At 47.8% G+C, this 24,297-nt stretch overlaps 1 protein-coding gene across 5 annotated transcripts in view; it reads left to right on the forward strand.

The window, feature by feature from the left end:
* The window catches only part of ST3GAL3 (ST3 beta-galactoside alpha-2,3-sialyltransferase 3), a 134,049-nt gene that overhangs the window by 95,426 nt on the left and 14,326 nt on the right, over positions 1 to 24,297 (forward strand). For all 5 annotated transcript variants that reach the window (XM_072649158.1, XM_072649159.1, XM_072649160.1 and 2 more), the window contains 4 exons: positions 16,478 to 16,572; positions 17,913 to 17,976; positions 18,704 to 18,799; positions 18,932 to 19,118. In XM_072649158.1, coding sequence (XP_072505259.1) covers positions 16,478 to 16,572; positions 17,913 to 17,976; positions 18,704 to 18,799; positions 18,932 to 19,118 — 442 coding nt within the window. The remainder of the gene's footprint in view (positions 1 to 16,477; positions 16,573 to 17,912; positions 17,977 to 18,703; positions 18,800 to 18,931; positions 19,119 to 24,297) is intronic.

Genomic DNA, 24,297 nt, shown 5'->3' on the forward strand with positions numbered 1-24,297 from the left:
GGCGCTAACTCTGTCCTCATTTTCTTAGCTGAATTCTGATCCTACTCTCTTAGCTCACTATGCTTCTTTTTTAGTTTTAGTTTTCAACTTTACAAGATTTTGAGTTCCAAACTTTTCCCCTTTCTTTCCCTTCCCCTTCCCCAAGACAGCATGCATTCTGACAGAAGCTATACATGTACGAGCATATTAAATATATTTCCGCATTAGTCATGTTGTGAAAGAAGAATTAGAAAGGGAAAAACCATGAGAAAAAGAGAGAGACAGACAGAGACAGAGAGACAGACAGAGAGAGACAGAGAGAGAATATGAATATGGTATGTTCGGATCTGCATTCAGACTCCATAATTCTTTCTCTAGATGTAGATAGTATTTTCCATCATGAGTCCTTTGGCGTTGTCTTAGATCATTACATTGCTGAGAATAGCTGTCATTCACAGTTCTTCATTGTACAATATTGCTGTTATTATGTACAGTGTTCTCATGGTTCTGCTCATTTCACTCAGCATCAGTTCCTGTAAGTTCAGGTTTTTCTGAAATTCTCCTGCTCTTCATTTCTTATGGAGCGATAGAATTCCATTACATTCATATACCACAATTTGTTTAACCATTCCCCCATGGGTGGGGATTCCCTCAGATTCCAGTTCTTTGCCACCACAAAAAGAATTACGATAAATATTTTTATATAAACAGGTCCTTTTCCCTTTTCTTTGATCTCTTTGGGATACAGACCTAGTAGTGATATTGCTGGATCAAAGGGTATATAATACATAGTTTTATAACCCTTTGGGTGTTAACTTCAAATTTTTATCCAGAATGGTTGGCTCAATTCATAACTCCACAAACAATGCATTAGTGTCCTAATTTTTCCACCTTCTCTCCAGCATTTGTCATTTTCCTTTTCTTTCATGTTAGCCAGTATGAAGGGTATGAGATGGTAACCCAGAGTTGTTTTAATTTGCATTTCTCTAATCAGTAGTGTTTTAGAGCATTTTTTCTAAATACGACTCAGCATTGAGAAATGAGACCTCTATCAGAGAAATCTGTCATGATATTTTTTCCCGGTTTCCTGTTTTCCTTCTAATTTTGACTGCATTAATTTTGTTTGTGCAAAAGCTTTTTAATTTTATATAATCAAAATTACCTGTTTTACTTCCTGTAATCTCCTTTATCTCTTGTTTGACTATAAATTCTTCCCTTATCCTTAAATCTGATGGGTAAAATATTTTATGCTGCCCTTATTTGCTTATGTCTAAATCATATTTCCATTTTGACCTTACCTTGGTGTATGGTGTGAGATGCTGGTCTATACTTAGTTTCACCAAATTGCTTTGCATTCCAGTTTTTCAGGCAGTTTTTGTCAAATAGTGATTTTTTTGGATTCTTCAAACACTAGATTACTCTTGTCATTTATTACTAGCTTATTCCACTGATCCACCACTCTGTTTCTTAGCCAGTACTAGATTGTTTTGATGATTATTGCTTTGGTTACAAAGTTACAGTAACCTTCTGTTCTTCTAGGTGAATTTTGTTATTATCATTTTTTTCTAGTTGTATATAAATTTTTTTTTGATAATTTCATTGGTATGGCACTGAAAAAGTAAATTAGTTTAGGTTAAATTGTCATTTTTATTATACTGATTCAGCCTACCTATCAACAATTAATATCTCTCCAGTTGTTTAAATCTGACTTTATTTGTGTGAAAATTGTTTTGTAATTTTGTTCATATAGTTCTTGGGTTTGTCTTAGCAGGCAGATACCCCAGTATTTTATATTGTCTAGCGTCATTTTAAATGGAATCTCTCTATCTCTTGCTGCTGGGCTTTGTTGGTGATATGTAGAAATGTTGATGATTTATGTGGGTTATTTTATATCTTGCAACTTTGCAGAAGTTTTTAATTACTGACACTAGTTTTTTAGTTGATTCTCTAATTATACTATCATATTGTTTGCAAAGAATGGTAGAATAGTTGCCTAGTCTAATTCCGTCAGTTTCTTTTTCTTCTCTTATTGCTCTAGCCAACATTTCCAGTACAATATTGAATAATCGTGATGATAACGGACATCCTTGCTTTGTATTGGGAAGGCTCCTAGCTCATCCCCATTATACCTAATGCTTCTGATTTTTTAGCTAGATACTACTTTTTTAGATAGATACTACTTATCACTTTAAGAATGGTTCCGTTGATTCCTGTGCTTTCTAGTGTTTTTAATAGGAAAGAGATGTTGTGTTTTGTCAAAAGCTTTTACTGCATCTGTGGAGAGAATCCTAATTCTTGTTGTTTTTGTCTTTGTTGTGGTCATTTATGCTGACAGTTGTCCTAACACTGACCAAGCCCTGCGTCTCTGGTGCACATCCTGCCCGGTCACGGTGTGTGATCTTGGTGATATGTTGCTGTAGCCTCTTGGCTAGTGTTTTATTTAAACGTTTTACATCAATATTCATAAGGAAAATTGGTCTATAGTTTACTTTCTCTGTTTTTGCTCTCCCTGCTTTGGACATCAAACCTATATTTGTGTCATAAAAGGAATTTAGTAGCACTCCTTTAACTATTTTTTCAAACAGGGATTAATTTTTCCTTAAATGTTTGTTAGAATTCACTTGTGAACCCATCTGGTCCTGGGGATTTTTTATTAGGAAGCTCATTGATGGTGTGTTCAATTTCTTTTTCGAAGAGAGTTATTTAAGTATTCTATTTCCTCTTCTGCTATGCCAGGTGTGTGGATGTTTTTAGGGAAGCCTGGAATTCTGTCTGAGGGAACCACCCTTGGGCAGCATGGGGCAGTACTGACCCTGGAAGAGTGAGAGACAACCCTCTCAGATCCCCTGTGCCCAACTTGAGGGAAGGAGACAGCCAGACCCAGTGGCTAGCCCCGCTTTGTGACAGAGGGCTGATGGCCTGATTCAGTGATCAGGAGCTTACCTGCAAAGGAGCAGGGCCTGGATGTGAAAGGACCATGTGAGGGTCCCAGGCAGGAGGGCCTTGAAGTAGTCTAGAAGGCAATGCCCTGCTGGCACGTTGGCTCTGTCCCAATGTCAGTGTGTGTTTCTTCATTTCCTTATTTGTGAGAAGCCTCAGGCCTCTTGAAGCTTGGTGAGGTAAGTAGCGTGCCATTTAACCTGAGAAATTTCCTCAAGATGCAAATATTGTACAGGGAAATGTTACAGCCACCTGAAGGGCAGTACAAGCAGGGCCCTGGGCAAGATGACAAGGGAGCCTGGCGTCAGCACCTTGGCTACTGGGCGATCTCCCCCCACCCCTGGCCCCAGCAAGGAGGAGAGAGCTAACAGAGTGAGGCTCCATGGGGTGGGGGACAGCAAGGCCAGGATCCCATACTTAGAGCTGGAAAGGGCTTCAGCCTTCCCTCGAAGCCCTCCAATGAGGGGGAGTTTACTTCCTCTTCAGGCCCCCCTTTCCACTCTGGGACAAATCTCATGGTTAGGACCTTTGGAGCTTCCATCTACCTCTGAACCCTCCTCCACTAGTTCTAATTCCACCCTCCAGGGCCAAAGACAGCTCTTCCAAGACTTACTTACTCCTCCCATGAGAGGGTCAGGGATGTGGGAAGCTTGAGGACAGTTTGGTTCAGCAAAGGAACGATTGTGATGGAGACTCCATTAGGGAGGAGTAAAAGGGCAGCCTTGCTGGTATCAGGACCCAGCTGAAGTAGGCTGTCATGGACATGCAGTGGGCACAGTGTGGCTGTGGGATGTCCTCCAGCTTGTGTTAGGGAACATGAGGAGCGAAGGAGGCTGGGAGGGAGGGGAAGGGGCAGTTGGGATGAGTGGCCAGAGCAGTGAGGGATTCCAGAGCAGAGGACAGTGTAGAATTTACATGGTGAGCTCTAAAGTCGATATTAGGAAAGGAAAAAAGTGAAGGCAGAGTAGGATAGAGGCCTGCAAGGGTACAGAGGGTAGAGTCTGGAGCCATGGAGCCATGGTGAGAATGAGCAGGTTCAGAAGGAGTGAGGCTGAGGGAGAGATGAGAAGGTAGGTGGCTGGAGTCAGAGGAACAGTGGGCTTCTGTGGATGGGGAGCCCTTGGGTGAGATGACAAGAGTCAGGCAGAAACTATCCCAGATCATAGAGCCCAGGCATGTCTGCCAGGGACCATGACCTGGGGCTTGTGAGCTAAGGCTTTCCCTGTGCCCAGCTCCATTGGGCAGAACTGAGACCTTAGACTGGGGGACACAGAACCTGATTTTCAGCCAGCTTTTGTGCCTCTGTGCTGAACAGGTGCCTCCAGCTCAGAATCAGACACAATAGTCCCTTCTCCCAAAGAGAGCACCAGAGGTCTTGGTCTGCAGTCCTTAAGTGCTCCCTCTGTGTCCTTGGCAGCCCCTTCTTCTAGTCTCTGCAGTGGCCCTCTCTTGTGGAGATCTGGGTGCTATCCTTCTTAGGAGGTCGACTTTACAAAGTTGGTGTTCTGACCTAACGTTGTTGAAACCTTGTTTGCTTTTACAAGCCTCCCTGTAACATCCCTGCGGCCTGGGGGAGGGAGAATCATACTTCAGAGGCTAGAACTCAAGAGCTGATGCTGATAGGAGGACTGGGCTGGATGCCAGGGAAGAAGGGGGCGGAGTGATGCTGACTGATGGAACCTCTCCCCCCATGTCCTCTCTGCATGGCTGCCAGCCTCAAAGACTTCAGGCAAGGGAGCAGGCGTTGTCCCAGGCCTGCCCTGGTGACTTTTTCCTTGACAGATGGGAGGAGGAGAAGTCTGTCAGATGGAGTCCTGATCCCCCACCTCTGGCAGTGAGTGGAGCAGCTCCTCGTACCTCTCCTGCTTATCCCCCTTTTAATTCCAGTGGGTCAGACATAGGGAGATGTTGCAGGTGTCCATGTAAGCTGCAGAATGTCAGAGCTGGAAGGGTCCCCAGGACCACGTAATCCAACCCAAGTCTGACCAAGGAGAAGGAGTCACCCTCCCCACACACACACACACACACACACACAAGTGGTCGCTCAGCATCTGCTGGAAGATCTCTGAGGAAAGGAGCTCACCCACTCCGCCCCAGGTGGTCCAGCCCACTCGGAGAGTGCTTGAATTATTAGGAAGCTCTTCCTGGGTATGGCCTCTGTTAGCCTCCTGCTTCGGTCCTCTGGACCAAGGAGAGCAAGACTTATCCCTCTTTCAGCCAGCAGCCCTTCTATACTCAAAGAACCCCAAAGGGCCAAGTTTTCTATTCCTTTCTCAGCTCTGCTTTTGACTCCAGACTTCCCAACATGCAGCAGCTGCCTTCTCATACTGGAAGTTCCCTGAGCCCCTGGGCTCTTCTTACCCCAGAATGTCCTTCTCCCCTGTGACGCCTTCTTCCATTGGCCAGTCCCTCCTGGAACGTCCATCTTGGGGAGGGCCTCAGGCCAGCCATCTTTCATTTCCTTTCCTAACTCAACTTTTAGAGTCAGCCAGGTAGTGTAGTGAAGATCTGAGTTCAAATCCAACCTCAGACAGTTACTAGTTGTGTGTCCCTGGGCAGGTCTCTTCATCTCTGTCTACCTCAGTTTCCTCAACTGTAAAATGGGGGTGCTAGCATCTACCTCCCAGGATAAAATGAGATAATATTTGGAGCTTAGCACAGTGCCTAGTACACAGTAGGTGCTATATAAATGCTTATTACCTTTCTTTCCTCCCTCTGATTCTGACTCTCTAGATTTTGACTCCTTGTTATTTGTTTTCTTCCATTAGGATGTAAGCTCCTTGAGGCAGGGCTTTGCACACAGTAAGAGCTTAATAAATGCTGCTTAACTCACCTTGCATCTTCTCAAGCTAAACATACTCAGCCCCTTCAGCTCAATCTCAAAGCCTCTTATTGTCTTTCTAAAACTGTAAAGTTCTTTGCAAGCCTTAAAATATCATCTCCTTTGGAGCCATCCTTACTGTTACCTTGGACGTGGATGCTCTCCTCCAGATGCGCTCCTAAGCTGTGGCTTGAGGAATGGAGCCTAAGCCTCCCTTTGGGTTCTTCCCAGGGGCCAGCACTGGGGCATTCCTGCCTCCTGATGCTACCAAGGGCCAGTCATGTAAACTTTCTTCTTTCCCCGGTTCTGGTGCTGACACCAGAATGCTGGCTGTGAGCAGCCAGCCTGATGGAGCGCAAGGACAAGGTTTAACCTAGAAGAGCCAGTGGAGGGTGGCAGGGTAGGTGAGGGGCCAAACTGCCCGAGCAGGCAAGGGACAGACCATTCTGACTTCCTACAAACTATCTAATGCTGAGAGCCAAGCTGTCTCCCCCTAACCTGCCGCTTTCCTGACAGGTCTCCACTCCTGTTCCTTCTTCCTCTATCCTCCCCTCTATTCCCCTTCCCACTTCTTTCTTTCTCTTTCTGCTCCTCTCCCTCACTTTATCCACCTGAACAATTGCATGATGATGGCTGGTCAGTGGGATTGATCCCAGGCCTGTGAGGAATCTATAGCCAGTCACCCAGTCCCTTGCCTGGTCCAAGGACCAGTTGCTCTGTGTCTGTGTAGGGCTACCCTGGCTGGAAGCTCTCCCACAGGCCTGGTCTAAGGCACTATTCCCTTGTGGTGGGTGTGGGGAGTGGAGGAAGACCTTGTCTAGGCTGGCTGTATAAAGTCAGGGTAGGGCAGATGGCAGAGGTGGGGGAGTACTGAGTTCAGGACACCTTTCCCAGTAGCCCAGGTTTTAGCTTGCTATTTCCTGGGTGAGACAGTGGGTGGCATGAGGCATGCCCATTGTTGGGCTATGTGGCCATGTCCTCCTGCCCCCCTCCAGCTTCAGGCATCCCCCTGGATGGGGGGGATTGGGGACATTGAGGAGGAGGCCTGGGAGAGCCCAGCCCCCAAGGACCCTGGAGCATCCATCCTCTCTGCCTGACCTTGCAAGCCCTGGGCATTCCGTGAATGTTTGCTGGTCTACAAGCAGATGGATAAACACCTGCACACAATTACACACTCTCATACATGCACACTTGCACATCCTAGAGAAATTTGATCACTGCCTCATTGTGCTCCAGATACATGTGTGTGATCTAGCCTTCCACCTGGGCTGGCTGGGGCATGTCTGCCTCTGACTTCACAGCCTCTCTGATCCCCCCACCCCAGCTCCTCCTGAGCCAAAAGCTGGGATTGGAGTTTTCCATACCCCTCCCCCATGGGGGGACACAGGACTCTGAGCTCAGAAGGGCGCTTATAAGGTTCTGCTTTGGTGGCTTCTCAGACCCAGTAGCTGAGCAGAGGAAGCGACCTTAAGTCCCTCCTTAAGGAGAACTGCCTGGGCCCTCGGCCTTGATCAGACTACGTTGACCCACATCTACTTTCAGAACTACATCTGGCCTGGGTTCTAAGGCTTTCTGCTAAAATTGCACGTGTTCTGGCCCAGGGAACCCTTTTCTCCCCTCCCTTCCCCTCCATACATATGGGCCTGGGTTCATTCTGGGTGAGCCTGTCCTCTAAAGTGGTGGCTCAGGGTCTTTAAGCTCCCACCCTTGAGACCCGAGGAAATCACTGAGAGCTTAGATGTGGCTCTTGTCTGTGCTCTCCCCACATTGGAGGGGGCCACAAAGTTACTCTGTGTACAATGTAGAGCAACTATTTATTTCCTTCTCAAAAAGAAAGGCTTAAAACACAAAAGCTTCCTAACCACATGTGGACAAAGACTTCAACCACGTGAACACAGGAACCTGTAACTCAGGAAACTGATACTTCAGCCTGGAGAGTTTTTATGAAACTGCTGAATAGTGGCTTTGCCTCAGCTGTGTGCTGAGTGAACAGCTCCTGGTTTGGTCTTCTGGTTACCTTCTTTTGTCATACAGAGCATTCCTGCTGTTTCCAGGCAGTTCCGGACTAAAGAACTCAGGATCAGGATCTCCCCATGTCTCACACTCGAGACTGCCTCTGAGGCTGGAAATGCCTGTCTCAGGATTATTGCTCAGTCCCCTATGCTCAGGAGGGAATCCACAAAGAAGTAGCATCTAGAGCATCCAATCCCACAAGTACATGCTCCGGGGCTGTGTGGGAGCAGCCGCTGTAGGTGCCACAGGGGAGAGGCACCCCCAATCTCCACCCACCTGGAAAATCCAAGCCAGAACTTCACACCCCCAGCTGGTGGGTAGAAGGGAAGCTGTCTTAAGCTGTCTCTTTAACAGCTATCGAGTTTTTTTTGAGGCAGCATCGTCCTCATCCGTCCCCTCCCACTGGGGTGGCCAACAGGAGCTTGCTGAGCTGTAACATACAAGACCCACCAGAGAGCCAGGCTCAGTACCACACAGCTTCCGTAGTGGGTCAGAGGGAGACTGTGGTCACCAGGGCTGACAGGATGGGGCCTGGAAAGAATGAGCTAGGGGAGGTCAGGCCCTTTTGCAAAGCGCACCCAGTCCTGAAACCTGGATAAAGGGCCTACTGTGGGCAAGGCACCATGCTGGGCCCTGAGGATATAGTGACAGAAACAGGCAATCCTTGCTTTCAAGGAGCTCACACCTGGCTAAATAGAAATGCTAAGTACTTATTGGGATGGGGGTGGTCCTGCCTCACATTCTAACTAGTGTTTGAGCTGAGATTTGAAGGAAGCCTGGCAATCTGAGAAGGAAGTAAGGAGAGAGTCTTCCAGGTATAGGGGACAGCTTGACCTAAGGCACGGCAGTAGGTGATGAAATGTCACGAAGAAGGATCAGAAAGTAGGCCAATACAGTAAGCTGGAAGAGATAGTGAAAGGAAATAGTGAGTCCTGAGGCTGGAAAGAGAAGTGGAGGCTGCAGAGGGCCTTCAGTACCAAACAGAAGAATGGGAAGCCCCTATTGGACCTGGACTGAGCTAGGTAGCCCTGAGGTCCCTTCCAACTCTCCAACTCTTTGATTCTGATTGTAAATTTGGTCCTGGAGGCTGTAGAGAGCAAGGACCTCTGCCACTGTGGCCGCTGAATGAAGGGCGTGGCTTGGAGTGCAGGAAGACCATGTCGTCTTGGGGAGAAGAGGCAGCTCTGTGAGGAGAGAAGGGGACACTGAAGAGACATGGTCAACAAGCATTTATTGTGACTGTTCAGCTGTTTCATGTCCAATTCTTTGTGACACCATTTGGGGTTTTCTTGGCAGAGATACTGAAATAGTTTGCCATTCCCTTCTCTAGCTCCTTTTATAGAAGAGGAAACTGAGGCAAACAGGGTAAAGTGACTTGCCCAGGGTCTGAGGCCACATTTGAGCCCAGGGCTCCATCCACTGCACCACCTAAAAGCACCCATTGGTCAATTGACCTATTGGTCAATGCTTAATGCAAAAAGCATTAAACATTTGCTGCATGCCAGGCACGCTGCTAAGTGTTGGGAGTATAAATACAAGTGAGAAGGAAAGACAGTCCCTGCCCTGAAGAATTCTAAACACATCAGGGTGGGGCCCAGAAGTGGAGTAACCGCAGCTGGCCTGAGCCCTGTCCTTAGAATGGGCTGATTAGAGCAAGGGGTTGTGGGACAGAGAGATCTTCAGAGGTAAGGAGGCTCATGGATCAGGATATAGACAGAAGGCCAGAGAATTAGGGGCAGAGCTGTATGGTAAAGACAGAAATAACAGACCCTGTCTGCACGTTGGTTTTTTGGGTTGGCAGAGAAGAAGGAGCCACTGGGAGCCTGGGGATGTAAACTTCAGATTTGGGGGAGCAGCCCGACAAAAAGGAATCAAATTAAAATGTCATTGGAAAATGTTTTAAAAAATAAAGAAAAATACAGCACAGATAATGTTACTTTGTGGTTTTCTAGCTCAGTGTGGAGTTCCAGGGTTTGGTTTGGCATCTGTGGTCTTCAGTGAGAGGAAAGTGGTGAAGAAGGGCTTTGTATCCAAGGCCTCTAATGAAAATATGAGAAGGAAGGTGCAGCGAGTCAAATGGAGGCTTCCAGACCAAAGGGGAAGGGACTGAATGAGTTCCCAATCACTGGAGGCCTCCCAAGGGAGGCCAGAGGCACACTTGCTGAGGATGTGCAGAAGGTGTGCCTGGCCAGGTATGGGCTGGGCTTGGTGCCCTGTGCATCCTGGTCTTTTCTGTCCCTGAGATTCTGTCACTCTAGGGGGCTGCCCTTCTACCTCTCCTTCCCCCTTCCCCACACACTTCCCAACCAGGAAGACCATCATGGATCCAAAGGCCCCTTGTTCAAATGAAAACTCACCACTGGTTAAGTGCCTGCTGTGGTCAGAACCCTGGCTTTGGGCACTGGGAGACATTGAGTCTGGATCTGACTCCATTCCTGGCCCCACTGAGCTTCTGGTCCAGCTCACAAAGAGACCCTTCCTCCTGCTAGAGAGCCAAACATCCTTCAGGCCACTGGGCAGTGGAACCAGGAATAAAGGACCAGAGAAGGCTCTACAAGAAGAAGTTGGGTGTGGTCTTCTGGGTTCAATCCCTTCTGGCCTGGCTGGGGGCCTCCGTGACCTTCAGGGTCATTTCTGTGGGTCAATCCAAGGATGTCAGATGGTTCTGATGGACATGCAGATGACACTCACTCACATCTTTGTGGGGGAAGAGCCAGCATGACACTGTTGATCTGCTGAGCCAAATGCTTTTTTTGTGACCATCAAACCATAAGATGAAGACTGAGCTCAGAAGCTACGGGCCCCGGCAGGTGTCTCGGCCTTCCCTTGTAACATTACCAAACCCCCTACTCTGAATATGTCTTAGACCAGCTAAGAGGCACGGATCTGGAAGCAGGAAGACCAGAGTTCAAATCTTAGCTCAGATACTTGCAGGCTGTGCAGGTCACTTCACTGCTCTCTGCCATAGCTTGTTCATCTCTAAAACAGAAATAATAATAGCACCTTTCTCATTTTTGTGAGGATAAAATGAAATAAAATTTGTAATGTGCTTTGCATCCCTTAAAGCAGTATCTAGCTGTATAAATGCCACCTGTGTATCTTGTTTGCATAGTTATCTGCATGTTTTCTCCTGTTAGATTTCATGTGAGTTTCTTGAGGTCAATGACTTTCTTTTTGTTTTTCTTTGCATCACCCCCACTTAACAGAAGGAATGGCACGTAGGAGGTCACTGCATGTTGATCGACAGACCTTGCGTTCTCTACATCTCTTTAAAGATGTGGTCCATTGTTGAATATTGCTGGTGAAAGCGTCTTTGACATCTTCCTCTTCTGCAGGTACCTTGCATGTTGGTCCTTCAATGCATTCGTAATTGTGTTGTTGCCAGTGTAGAGGTCTCTCCGTTCCCTTGGTCCAGTGCCTGTCTTCATTCTCTTTAGAGTTGTTTCCATGTCCCCTGTAAGCACATCCAGAACAATGGGGTCAGAGGTCAGGTGTGGTAGCTGGTTCCACTGATCTTTGTGGTGAAAACAATTGGTGATAAGCATCTTTGCAGATCTTTTCCATTTTTCTTCCAGTTTTGTCCTGCCGTATTTGTTCTTAAACATCTTTGGGATAATTTTACTTATTTGTATCTTTGATCTAGAATTCTTTGAACTGGTTTTGTACTTCCCACTGTTTATTTTTGCTTTATGAAATGATACTGCCTAGAAGCACAAATTAGTTCAATGAAAAACATTTATTTGGAGGTTAGATTTATCAAGTTCAGGGAGGGGGAGGTTGAGGTCCCCCACTAGTATAGTTTTGCTGTCTGTTTCTTCCTGTAACTCCCTTAACTTCTCCTTTAAGAATTTGGATGCTATACCACTTGGAGCATACATGTTTAGTAGTGATATTGCTTCATTTTCTATGGTGCCTTTTAGCAGAATATAGTTTCCTTCCTTATCTCTTTTGATTAGATCTATTTCTGCTTTTGCTTTGTCTGAGATTAGGATTGCTACCCCTGCTTTTTTTACATCAGCTGAAGCACAAAATATTCTGCTTCAACCTTTTGCCTTTACCCTGTGTATATGCCGCTGTTTCAAGTGTGTTTCTTGTAAACAACATATTGTTGGATTATGGTTTTTAATTCATTCTGCTGTCTGCCACCGTTTTATAGGAGAGTTCATCCCATTCACATTCACAGTTATGATTACTATCTGTGTCTTTCCCTTTATCTCCTTTCCCCCATTTATGCTTTTAGTTCTCCCTTCTCCCTTCCCCTCCACAATAGAGTTTTAATTTTTGACCACTGCTTCCCTCAGTCTTCCTTCCCTTCTTTCAGCCCCCCTCCCTTTTAATCCCCTTTTCCCTTACTGCTTCTTCCCTCCTTTTCAGCCTCCCCTCCCTTTTCTTTCCCCCTTCTCCTCCTACTGCCTCTAGAGCTAATTGTATTTCTATACTTAACTGAGTTTGTTGTACCCTCCTTGAATCCAATCAGATGAGAGCACCTCTCAAACAATGCTCATCTCCCTCCCTTCTTTCTCTCTATTGTAATATATTTTTGTGCCTCTTCCTGTGATGGAATTTACCTTTTTCTGCCTCCTCCTTTTTACATCTCCCGTTACAATCCCTTTGTACCCTTAAATCACGTTTGTTATCATCACATCATTTAATTTATACCCACTCCCTCTATCTATGTATATCCCTTTTATATTTCATAATAAATATACAATTCTCAAGATTAACAAGTGTCATCTTCCCTTATAGGGATGGAAACAGTTTGCCCATATTGAATGACAAGGTTTCTTTTTTTTCTGTTTACCTTTTTATGCCTCTCTTGAGACCTGTGTTTGAAGATGGAATTTTCTATTGAGTTCTGGCCTTTTCATCAGGAAGGTCTGGAAATAACCTTATTTCATTGAATGTCCATCTCTTTGCCTGAAATATGCTCAACTTTGCTGGGTAATTAATCCTTGGATGTAGTCCCAGCTCCTTTGCCTTACAGAATATTGTATTCCAATTCCTTCAGTCTTTTAATGTAGAAGCTGCAAGGTCCTGTGTGATCCTGACTGTAGCTCCTCGATATTTAAATTGTTTCTTTCTGGCTGCCTGCAGTATCAGTATCAAGCTCCTTCACTTGATAGTTCTTGAATTTGGAAATGATATTCCTTGGTGTTTTTAGTTTGGGATCCCTTTCAGGAGGTGAACAGTGGATTCTTTCGATGACTATTTTGCCCTCTGGATCTAGGACTTCTGGGCAGTTTTCCTTGATGATTTCTTGAATGATATTGTCCAGGCTCTTTTTTTCATCATGGCTTTCTGGTAGACCAATAATCCTTAGATTTTTCTCTCCTGGATCTATTTTCCAGGTAAGTTATTTTTTCAATTAGATATTTTACATTTTCATCTATCTTTTCTTTCTTTAGATTTTGTTTGACTAATTCTTGATGTCTCATAGATTCATTAGCTTCTACTTGCCCAGTTCTAATTTTTATCAAATTGTTTTCTTCAGTTAGCTTTTGTATCTCCCTTTCCATCTGTCCAATTGTTCCTTTTAAGGAGTTATTTTCTCCAGTTAGGTTTTGTACTTCCTTTTCCATTTGTCCAATTGTCCTTTTAAATTCTTCTGTGATTTCTTTTTTCATATTTTTAAAGTCATTGGTTAGTTTTTCTTCTGTTTCTCTAATTTGCCTTTTAAAATCCTTCCTGAGCTCTTCTATGAAGGCTCTTTGTGCTTCAACCAGTTCATATTCCCTTCTGAAGTTTCAGATGGGAATACAGTCTCAATACTGACCTCTTTAGTATTTGTGTTTTGGTCCTTGTCTCCATAAAAAGAGTCTATGGTCTTTTCTTTTCTGCTTTGCTTCTTACTCGTGATGATCACCCTTTTCTTGGCTTTTAAAGTAGATCTCTGCATCTGGGGCACAGGGAGCCCTGTCCCACAGTTCTTGTGCCTAAAACTTGAGGGTTTGTGTGTTGTGGCCTCTGGTTCTTTCAGTTAGAAGCTAAAATGCTGCAGCTTACCTGGTGCTGATCTAGGTATAAAAATTGATACTATAAATAAATAGGGGAGCAAGGAATAGTGTATTTGTCAGATTTATGGAGAATGGAGAAACTTGTGACCCAAGAAGAGACAGAGAATATCATGAAGTGCAAAATGGATAATTTTGATTACATTAAATTGAAAAGTTTTTGCACAAACAAACACAATGCAACCAAGATTAAGATGGAAGAAGAAAATTGGGAATTTTTGCAACTAGTGTCTGTGATAAAGGCCTCATTTCTAAAATATATAGAGAACTGAGTCAAATGTACAAGAATATAAGTCATTGCCCAATTGATAAATGGTCAAAGAATGTGAACAGGGAATTTTCAGAAGAAGAAATTAAAGCTATCTATAATCATATGAAAAAATGCTCTAAATCACTATTGATTAGAGAGATGCTAATCAAAACAACTCTGAGGTAGTACATCACACTTATCAGATTGGCTGACATGACAAAATAGGAAAATGATAAATGTTGGAGAAGATGTGGGAGAGTTGGAACACTACTTCATTGCTGGTGGAGCTGTGAGCTGATCCAACCATTCTGGAGAGCAATTTGGAACTGTGCCCAAAGGGCTACAAAAATGTGCATACCCTTTGACCCAGCAATATTGCCTCTGGGACTCTATCCCAAAGAGATCATAAAAATGGAAAAGGATCCCACATGTACAAAAATATTTATAGCAACTCTCTTTGTGGTGGCCAAAAACTGAAAATAGAGGGGATGCCCATCCATTGGGAAATGGCTGAACAAGTTGTGGTATATGAATGTAATAGAATACTATTGTGCTATAAGAAATGATGAACGGGAAGCCTTCAGAGAAGCCTGGATGAACTGATGTTGAGTGAAAGGAGCAGAACCAGGAGAACTTTGTACACAGCAACAACCACTGTGTGAGGAATTTTTCTGGTAGACTTAGTACTTCACTGAAATGCATGGACTTAAAAAATTTACATTGTACTCTTGAGGCAAATGCCTTCCACATTCAGAGAAAGAACTATGGAATTGGATTGCAGATAGAAACAGACCATTTTCTTTTGTATTATGTTTTGTTTTGTTTTATAGTTTCTCCCATTCATTTTACTTCTTCTTGCAACATGCATTTAATAGGACTGTACGTGTAGAACCTACATAAGATTTATGCTGTCTCAGGGAGGGAGGGGGGAGTAAGAAGGGGAGGGAGTGGGGAAAAAAATCTAAGATATATGGAAGTGATTGTCGAACACTGAAAACAAATCAAATAATTCAATTAAAAGAACAAAAACAAAAAAGAAGAAAATCATTTATTAAGCACTTAGAAGCAGTTCCTTTAGGAAGTTTTTTTTTAGTAAGCTTTTTGTGACGTTGAATCTAAATTTATCTTCATGGAGGTGGCAAGGGGGATGACTGGGTAGTTGGTGGTCTGTGACCCCCAGGTAGAACTAGGCTGTGTTTATGCTGGCCAGGTCACACATCCAGACAGCAGGGCCCTAGAGGATGGCTTATTTATATTATCAGCTAGTGCAGTTTGCAGCTGCTAGTCTGGCAGGGAGAGTAGCCTCTAAAGTTCGCTGCTGCTTTACCACAGGTCATCAACAAACATTTATTAAGCGTCTGCTATATGCCAGGTACTGTGGATACAAGGACAAAGAATAAAATAATCCCTAGTCGTGTGGGGCTGATCTTCTAAGGGGGGGACAACAGGGATACTTTGCATAAGCAACATATGTACAGAGAATTAAGACAAATAAGTACAAAGTTGTTCACTACCAAGTGTAGCATGGTAGGGACAAGGGTACAAGAAGCTGGGGGTGAGGAGAAATAGGAAAGACTTCTTTCAGGAGATGACACCTGAGCTTCATCAGGAGCATAGAGAAGGACTCTGAGGAGGAGATAAGAAGGGAGGGCATTCCAGGTATGGGGAGCAGCCGGTGCAAAGACGTGGAGATGGGAGATGATGATGAAAAATGCATCCACATCCAGAGACAGAACTGGGGAGTCTGAATGAAGATGAAAGCAGATGATTTTCTCCATTTTTTTTCTTTCTCATGGCTTTTTCCTTTTGTGTTGATTCTTCTTTCACAACATGACTAATGTGGAAATATTCTTAATGATTGTACATGTACAGCCTATGTCAGACTGCTCAATATCTTGAGTAGGGAGGAAGAGAGAAAAAACAAAATCTTATAAGATTGAGTGTTGAAAGTGGACTAAATAAAGAAAACTTATAGTAGGTACTGGAAAAAATACAATGCAAAACCAAAAGGACCAACAAGTGGGATCAGCAAGGAGTTGGGGACCTTGGGATCAGCACTGGTTGCCCCCTGTGGTGCCAGGCAGGGCCGCTGTGGGCAGGGCAACCATGGGCAGGCTGCCACCCTCCTCACTCCCTGAGCTGGAATGACTCAGCACAACACAGAGGATGTTTCTACATGACGTGTCCCAGACTCGGGTGAGAGTGCTTGCTCAGTTGTCCCTCCTCACCATCTTCCTCAGTTTCCCCAGCTCTGTCCTCTCAGGGCATCAGGCTGCCTCAGATCCGGTCAAGGCCCTGTCTTTTCCCCTAGTGCCTTTGCTGGCTGACTCCTGATGCCAGTCAGGTTTTAGTCTACTTGTGTGCCTACTGTGTCCAGGAGAAGCAGGTTGCCCCTGCCCCACCCCCCCAGGAGGACAGGTCTCTCTTAGAGGAGTAACTGGCTTGATGGGCTCTTTTCCACAGATTCTCCAGGCCTGCCCCTATGTTCTTGGATGACTCGTTCCGCAAGTGGGCCCGCATCCGAGACTTTGTGCCACCTTTTGGAATTAAAGGACAAGGTAGGTAGGGGGACCTGGGCCCTGACCTCCGAGGAGGGTCAGAACCACCCAGGCAGCAGCTGCTCAGCTTGAGTGCTTGGCCTCCCTGGGCCCTGGAGAGGGAGCCAGGCCAGGGCTGAGAGGCTAGACCTGGACATCAGGCAGTTGACAATTGTCTGTTCAAGTCCCTGGTTTGTGCCTGCCCCTTGGGAGACAGACAAAAAAACAGCTGTTCCTGCCCCCAGGAGCTTCTGTTCTGAACCACAGGCAGACACATCTGTCCATCTCTTAAGTGGGGGAGAGGGATTGATGGGGGGGACACCTGGCAGTGCCACAGAAAGGGGAGCTTAAGCCTCACCTCACAGGAAACAGGGACCCTTGTTGTGGACATGAGGAGGAAGAGCATTCAAAACCTGGCTGGGAGATTGTGGCCAAGTCTCTTTCCCTTCCTGGGAATCTCACTGGATCCTCAAATCCTTCCCCCCAAAAAAGAGGGGCTGTGATGAGATGGTTGCATGTTTTCTCATGTTTGTGCATAAATATCCTCAGGTCCAAACACATTTATACATTCAGGCCCACATCGATATCTGCAGAAGCCTTGGAGGTCCCTCGTGCGCAGGCACACTTGTGCACAATTACACACAGACACACACACACTTTCATGTGTGAGTATAGTGTGCAAGCTGTTCATTGTGTCCCTCTGAGCCCAAAGGGAGACTTCCTGTCTTCTGAGGTTCTTTGGGCACAATGATGGCCTTCTGGAAAAGGGAACAGGGCCTGCACCATCTTGCCCACAATACAGAAGGAAGGGCTCAGGTTCTGGAAATGACCTGTATGGGTGAGGCAGCCTGCCCACCTGCCCATCTGCCTTGGCTCTGCTTGACCCAGGCTCCAGCCCAGTCTTCAGCTTGACTCCCTGGTATCCCCAGAGTGGCACCAGAGAAGGGTCTATGGAAGGCCATGATGACAGGTTGCTGCAGAGCTTGAATGTTATCGAGAAGAGAGGAAGCCTAAAGCCCAGCTGCCAAGCCCAAGACTGATGAATCACAGCCAGGGGCAGCCTCCTCAGCAGGTGGGGGGAATGAGGCAGGGGAGAGCTACACAGATGGGTCCTTCACTGGGGCAGGTAGCCACTCCTCCAGGGATGATCCTGGCAGAAGCCCAGCTAGACATTTAGAGGGATATTAGAATTCCAAGCCCCTTCTCCCACCAGATAGAGCACAGGTGTTCAGGCCCCTCACCTCAGGTCTCAGTGATCGCAGCTCTAATTATGGTTACGTAGTGAAACTTCCAAGTGGTCTTTGCAGAAGAGTATTTCCAGAGTCAGGTGCCCTTCTAACGCAGCCTTTTCTGCCCCACAGATAACCTGATCAAAGCCATCCTGTCAGCCACCAAAGAGTACCGCCTGACACCTGCCCTGGACAGGTAAGGCCTGAGCTGTACCCTCGGGCCCCCTGGTGACCCTGGAGCCTGGGTCCTACCCAGCCTCCACTACCTTCTTCAGGCCTCCTTAGCCCTCCCTTCATTTCTGCCCTCCCAGAGTCACAGAATCCTCAGCCAGAAGCCCCTTGTCTAACCCAGACCTGAACAAGGAGGCCCTCCCTAGCATCTCTTGCTCCACTGGCCAAGGCCCTTGCTTCCTCTTCCCTGAGGCTACCCATTCCACTTTGGAGCAGCTCTGCTTCTGTGAACCATCCAGGCTTCTACCTTCATCCTCCATGGGCTGTCCGGTGCATGCCTTTTAAAATCTCCCTTGGTCAGAGAGTTCCCTGTGCAGCCACACTCCCTTCCCTGCCAGTCTGCTCTATCCTTCTTTCTTTCTCTTCTTCCTGCTTACTTCTCCCCCCACCTTTTCCCTGTCTACCTCCTCCCCATGCTACCATTTGGAGGCCCTCAGCAGCACAATGGAACAGACACTGACCCTCATGGAACAGGACCTGCAGAGAGCAGCCCAGAGACATCGCCTCTTGGCCCGAGAGTCACTTACACATCTCAAGGACCACACCTGCTCCCTTCCATGCCCACGCCACCTTCTGCTCCCCAGTAGACAGTGTCTGAAGCTTGGCAGACAGGGAGTCTTAGGTCTTGGGGGAACTGGAGTGGCTGACCATTGTTGCCTGAGTTTTGAGGTGCCTCTGCTGTTTCCCCACAGCCTCAGCTGCCGCCGCTGCATCATCATAGGGAACGGGGGTGTCCTTGCCAACAAGTCCTTGGGAGCCCGGATCGATGACTATGACATTGTGGTCAGGTGAGCTCTGACTTCCTTTGCTTCCGCCATAGCTGCTATGGATGGGGAAACTGAGGCTGGGAGCCAGGGGTGGAAGAGGAGGGCTCTGGCAGGGCTCAGGCTTAGGGACCAATGCTGACTCTACTTCCCTAGGCTGAACTCAGCTCCAGTGAAGGGTTTTGAGAAGGACGTGGGGGGCAAGACCACCCTGCGCATCACTTACCCTGAGGGGGCCATGCAACGACCAGAGGAGTATGAGAAGGACTCACTCTTTGTCCTGGCTGGTTTCAAGTGGCAAGACTTCAAGTGGCTCAAGTACATCGTCTACAAGGAGAAAGTGGTGAGCCTGGCTCCAGCTGTGGTACCACCTTCCGTGGCGCCTCCCCCGCCCCACTCTGTCCATCCTCCCTGAGATCAGGAAGGGCTGGCACCAGATGAGGTGGTTCCCATGAGTCTTTGCCCTCTAGTAAATGACTCCTAACCTTGAGGGTGCCCGCCCCCCCCCCCCCCCCCCCCCCAGTCTGTGCAAGGTCAAGAGCCAAAGGTGGTGGCTGAAGCATGGATGTATGGTTCCCTAGTACATGGTGGGGGAGGGAGGTTTCAGGGGTGAGAGCCCAGCTTCTGGGGGCATGCCAGAGGAGCAATTTAAGATTTCTAATGTGCTAGAGAGATGGGCATTGTCGCTATTAGTTAGAATTTAGAGAGCCACAAAAACCCTGAAAAGGAAGTGTTGTCCTACTTTACAGATGAGGTAACAGACTGGCAGTGGTGAGATGCTCAGGGTCCCATGGCTTGTAAGTGTCTGAAGTAGGATATGAACTCAGGTGTTCCTGATGTAGAATCCCTGGTTTCCTATTGGACTCTGTCCCAGGGCTGCCTTCCTCCTGAGGACTTTCTTGGTTCACTGACTGCTGGAGTCTTGCTTTCTAGGGTTCCCTGGCACAAGCCACCAGCTGCCAAATGTAAGCCCTATGAGGGCAGGCCCTGAGCTGGCACAGGGAGTCTGGAGCACCCCCTCTGCCCTCCTCGGTATGGGTGGAGCCCCAGGTGATTATCCCTGTGGCTGCAGTGAGAAGAGGTCCTTCCAGGCCCTTGAGCCAGGCCCTCAGCCTGCCCAGGCTTCGTTCCCATGCCCAGGCCCCTGCAGGCCTCTTGCCTCTGCCTCTGATGGGAAAGGCGCCAGGACAGAGGGGGATTGTTGCTTCTCTGTCCTTTATCATCTTAGAGACTTGCCCAGGGGCATAAGGAGGCTAAATTTAGCTGGCTCCCTACCCAGCACAATGCCCCACCTCTGTGTGCGCTCCTCCCTGCTCACACACTCAGGGGCCCATGTTCTAGGCAGTCTCGTGTCTGCCTGACCCAGGCTGGGCCTCCTGGATGTCATCCCTGCCTTGTATCCTTTAGGTGTCTCTAGGAAACGTGAGTGAGGGATGCTATGTGGGTGCCTCTGTCTACTTCCCAAGGTGGGGCTGCTCTTCCTGTAGCTGCCAGCCTTCCTCCTCGTTATCTTTGTCCAGCTTCCCTGGCCTTGGTTCTTTTCAGCCCGAGCTGGCAGCAGGGCCTGCAGGCAGCTTCCTTTGTCAGGGCTGCTGAGACACAGCACGAGGTCCCTGCCTCCCACAGCGCTGACTCATGGGTAGAGGGAATGCTGGCAGAAGAGATCAAGAAGCTTTGCTCATGGTACTAACAGGAAAGGGAAAGCCTGAGGGGCAGATTTGGCGCTTCTGCCAGTGCTGTCCAGCAGTCTCTCGAGCAACCAGCGAGCTGTGCCAGGTCCTGTGCTAAGCGCTTCACAAATCATTTCATTTGATCCTCACAACAACCCTGCGACTAAATGCTCTTATTGTTGCAGTTTGACTGTTGAGGTTAAGTGACTTGCCCAGAGTCACTAATTAGTGATTTACTACCTAGTATGTGTCTGAGGCTAGATTTGAACTCAGGTCTTCCTGACTCCAAGGCCAGTACTCTACCCACTACACCAGCTAGAGGCTAGGGTGGCACCACAGAGTATATGAAGGGGCCTGCTGTGTAATAAGCCCAGACAGGTAGATTGGAGCCAGGCTGTGAAGGCCTTTATTTGCCAAATAGAGGAGTTTGTCTAATAGGTAGCCCCTGGAGTGTATTGATCAGGATAGTGACTTGGTCAGACCTGTACTCAGCCTGGGGACAGGGAGCCCAGTTAGGAGACCAGTGCAGTAGTCCAGGTGAGGGGCGTATGTGTGTGTGTGTGTGTGTGTGTGTGTGTGTGTGTGTGTGTGTGTGTGTGTGTGTGTGTGTGACAGAGATACTGAGAAGGTATCAGCCATAAAACTTGGCAGCTGATTAGATCTGGGGAATATGTTGAGTGAAGAGTGGAGGCCGGGCTGACACGAGGCTGTGAACCTGGCAGGGAAGTTCAGAAGTGAGGGGGGAGCTGATGGGTTTTGTTTTGGATATGTTAAGTTTGAAATGCCCAAGACCTCCAGGTGGAAATGTCCAACAGACTGTTTATGATGTGGACTTCCTGGGGGTCAGGAGAGAATCAAGGGCTAGAGACATGGAGCTCTGAGTCCTCTTCAAGGATGTGCTGATGAAGTCACCAAGAGAGATGGCTTAGAGAGAGGAGAGGAAGGCCCAGGATAGGGCCTAACAGGCAACATGTGGAGGCAGCAGTCACAGAAATCCAGAGAAGAGAAGGCACTGTGTCAGAGTCTGGGAGGGGTGGGAGGGAAGTGGTGCAGTAGGAAGGATGAGGAGGGAGACATGTTCATTGGACTTGGCAACTAGATCTTTGGCAACTTTGGAGAGAGCAGCTTCTGCTGAGAGATGAGGTCAGAGGCCAGACCGCAAAGGGTTAAGCAGTGTGCAGGAGGTGGGGACTGAAAGCAAGAGTATGGGCTGCCTTTTCTAAGACTTTGCCTGAGGATTCCAAAGAGAAAGGCAGAATAGGGAGGTGAATGGCTGATCTCCAGGCCACAGCTTAAAACATGAGAACGACAGGCTCCTGGCCAGGGATGGAGCGTAGCTAAAAAGAACTGAAAAGATGGAGTTTGTTGGGAGTCTTGCAAATCTAAGAAAAAGATTTCCATTGGAAAAAGAAGGGGAAAGGAGAAAACTGTCCTAGATGTACGACCGAGAGCAGCTGGAGCGCAGACAGGTGCATACCAGCAGCAGAGACCCCCAGAAATCCAAGAAAGAAGCCACCCATGAGTGTGGGTGCACAGAGGCTCCAAGGAGAACAAACAGGAAATCCTGAGGCCAGGAGGCAAATCTGATCTCCCCCTCTCTACAGAGACTGGGCAGGATGAGATCCTCAACCAGGAGCATGCACTTACGCACAGGACACAGGACAAGCTTTAAGATGCATGCGGGCTGAGGGCAAAGGAGCATTGTCTGTTAAGAAGAAATGCATGCTTTGTGAGGAGAACTAGAACCAGAGGAAGAAAGCACTGGGGGGAGCAGTGAGTGGAGAGAGAAGCAAGACTAAATCCCACTGAAACAGGAGGAAATAGATGAGGAGTCAGTCAGTAAACGAACATTGGTGAAGTGCCAGCTGTATGCCAGGTACTCTGCTAAGCCCTGGCTGTCTTTTCAGGGGCTTCACAGTCTGATAGGGAAGGCAGGAGGCAAACAGTGAAGTACAAACAAGCTCGGGAGAGGCTAAATTGGAGATATCAGCAGAAGGAAGACACTGGCATTAGGGCTTCATGTAGGAGGCAGGATTTTAGCTGGGCTTGAGGAAAGCCAGGAGACAGAGATGAGGGGGGAGAGCACCCTAGGCAAGGGGCACAGTCAGTGATCATGCCTGGAGGCAGGAGATAGAGGAAGCACACAGAGTCCAGTGTCACTGGATTACAGAGGACATGGCAGGGAGTGAGTGTAAGAAGACTAGATAGGCAGGAAGGGGTTGGGTCCAGGAGAGCAGATCCTGGGGGTGATAGGAGCCCCCATAACTTCTTGAGGAGAGGGGGAGTGACCTGTGGGACCCACACTTTGCCAGCTGAGTTGAGGCTAGTCTGGAGTGGGGAGACACTGTAGGCAGGCAGACCGCCCCCCCCCAGCATCTAGGGCAGTGGTGCAGGGGCTGCCCTGGGGTCTGGGCAGCATCAGAGAAGAGAAGACGTTGTGGAGATAACGGAATGAGGAGCTGAGGGTGACCCCTGAGGATGATGATAGGGATTTGGAATGTGGGGTGTGTTTGGAGAGAAGGACAGTGAGCTCCATTTTGGGCTTTTAAGTTTAGATGTCTGTGGGACGTCTATTTGAGATGCCTGATAAGTTGGGTATGTGAATTTGGAGGCAGGGAGAGAGGTAGATGGGTAGACAGGATCAGCTGGGGGTAGATGGGGTTGAGGAGGCCCCCAAGTGGTGTGTCCTGAAGGAGAAGGGAGAGAGGGCTTTAGGCAGCAGATTCCTGCCCTTGGCCCAGGACCTTGGAAGAGCCGAGATGGGGGATGAGGAGCATTTCCAAGCACCTTGCTTTGCCTTCTGGATCTGATTCTCAGCAAGAAGAAAGAATGTTTTTCTGAAGCTTACAAAGCTAGGAATTCCAGGAAGAAGTGCTGGGCAGGAGAAGAAAGGCAGGACCAGGCTGGAAGTGTCCTGGATTGGAGGAGAGCGGATTACATTGGGATGAATCAGAGAAAGGAGAGCTGGGACTCCCCGCCATTAAAACCATCAGCCAAAGCCAGCCCTTGGGGACCTTGGGCAGTGCTGGGGAAGGAAATTCTCAGGGTACAAAGAGAAACGATCTTGATGAAGACTGTTGTCTAAAAAGCCTGAGGTGGAGGCATGAGGAGCCTTGATTTCCCACAGGCAGATGCAGGTCAGAGCAAGGGCAGGCCATGCAGAGGGCGTTAATGTGCATGGGAAAGGCCACACTAGGCCTCAGGACAGGAACAATTCCCTATAACCCCCATTTATCTGGCACACTAAGGATGGCCCTGGGGTGGAAGCTCTGCATTATCTCACTGTGTATCAGGGAGGCTCGTGGGATCTGGGGCAAGGTTTCCAGGCCTGGGTGGGAGGGGTCGCCTCTATCCCCAGCCCATAGAACACATCTGGAGAATAGTGCTCACTGCCCTGTGGCAAGACTTAGAAAGGACATTGAGAGGTTGGTGAGGGAGAATTCAGAGGAGGGCACCCCCAATACAGAGAGGCTTCGAGTCCATGGCAGAGGAGGAGAGATTGAAGGAGGTGTTAGAAGGGAAGACTTGAGGGATAGGAGAGCAGCCTTCAGGTATGTGAATGACTTGTCCTACTTGGCACCCCAAGAGGGCAGGACCAGGGGCAATGTATGGGGCAAATTCTCAAGAGTAGGATGTAATCTTAGCATTGGGAGAGCTCTGGTATGGAGGGGGATGCTGCAGGCACATCCTCCCAGGCCCTGCCTCTTTGCCTAGTGTTATCACCAGAAATCAGAGGAGGCCATGATGGCAGTAGTGGGGCCCCCCGCCAGCCCAACCCCCAAGCTTCTCACCCACCACTTCCTCATTCTTTCCTCCCAGGACAAGAAATGTGTTATTACATGGCTGACTTGT

Source organism: Notamacropus eugenii, chromosome 2, assembly GCF_028372415.1.
Source record: "Notamacropus eugenii isolate mMacEug1 chromosome 2, mMacEug1.pri_v2, whole genome shotgun sequence".
Lineage (NCBI taxonomy): Eukaryota > Metazoa > Chordata > Mammalia > Diprotodontia > Macropodidae > Notamacropus > Notamacropus eugenii.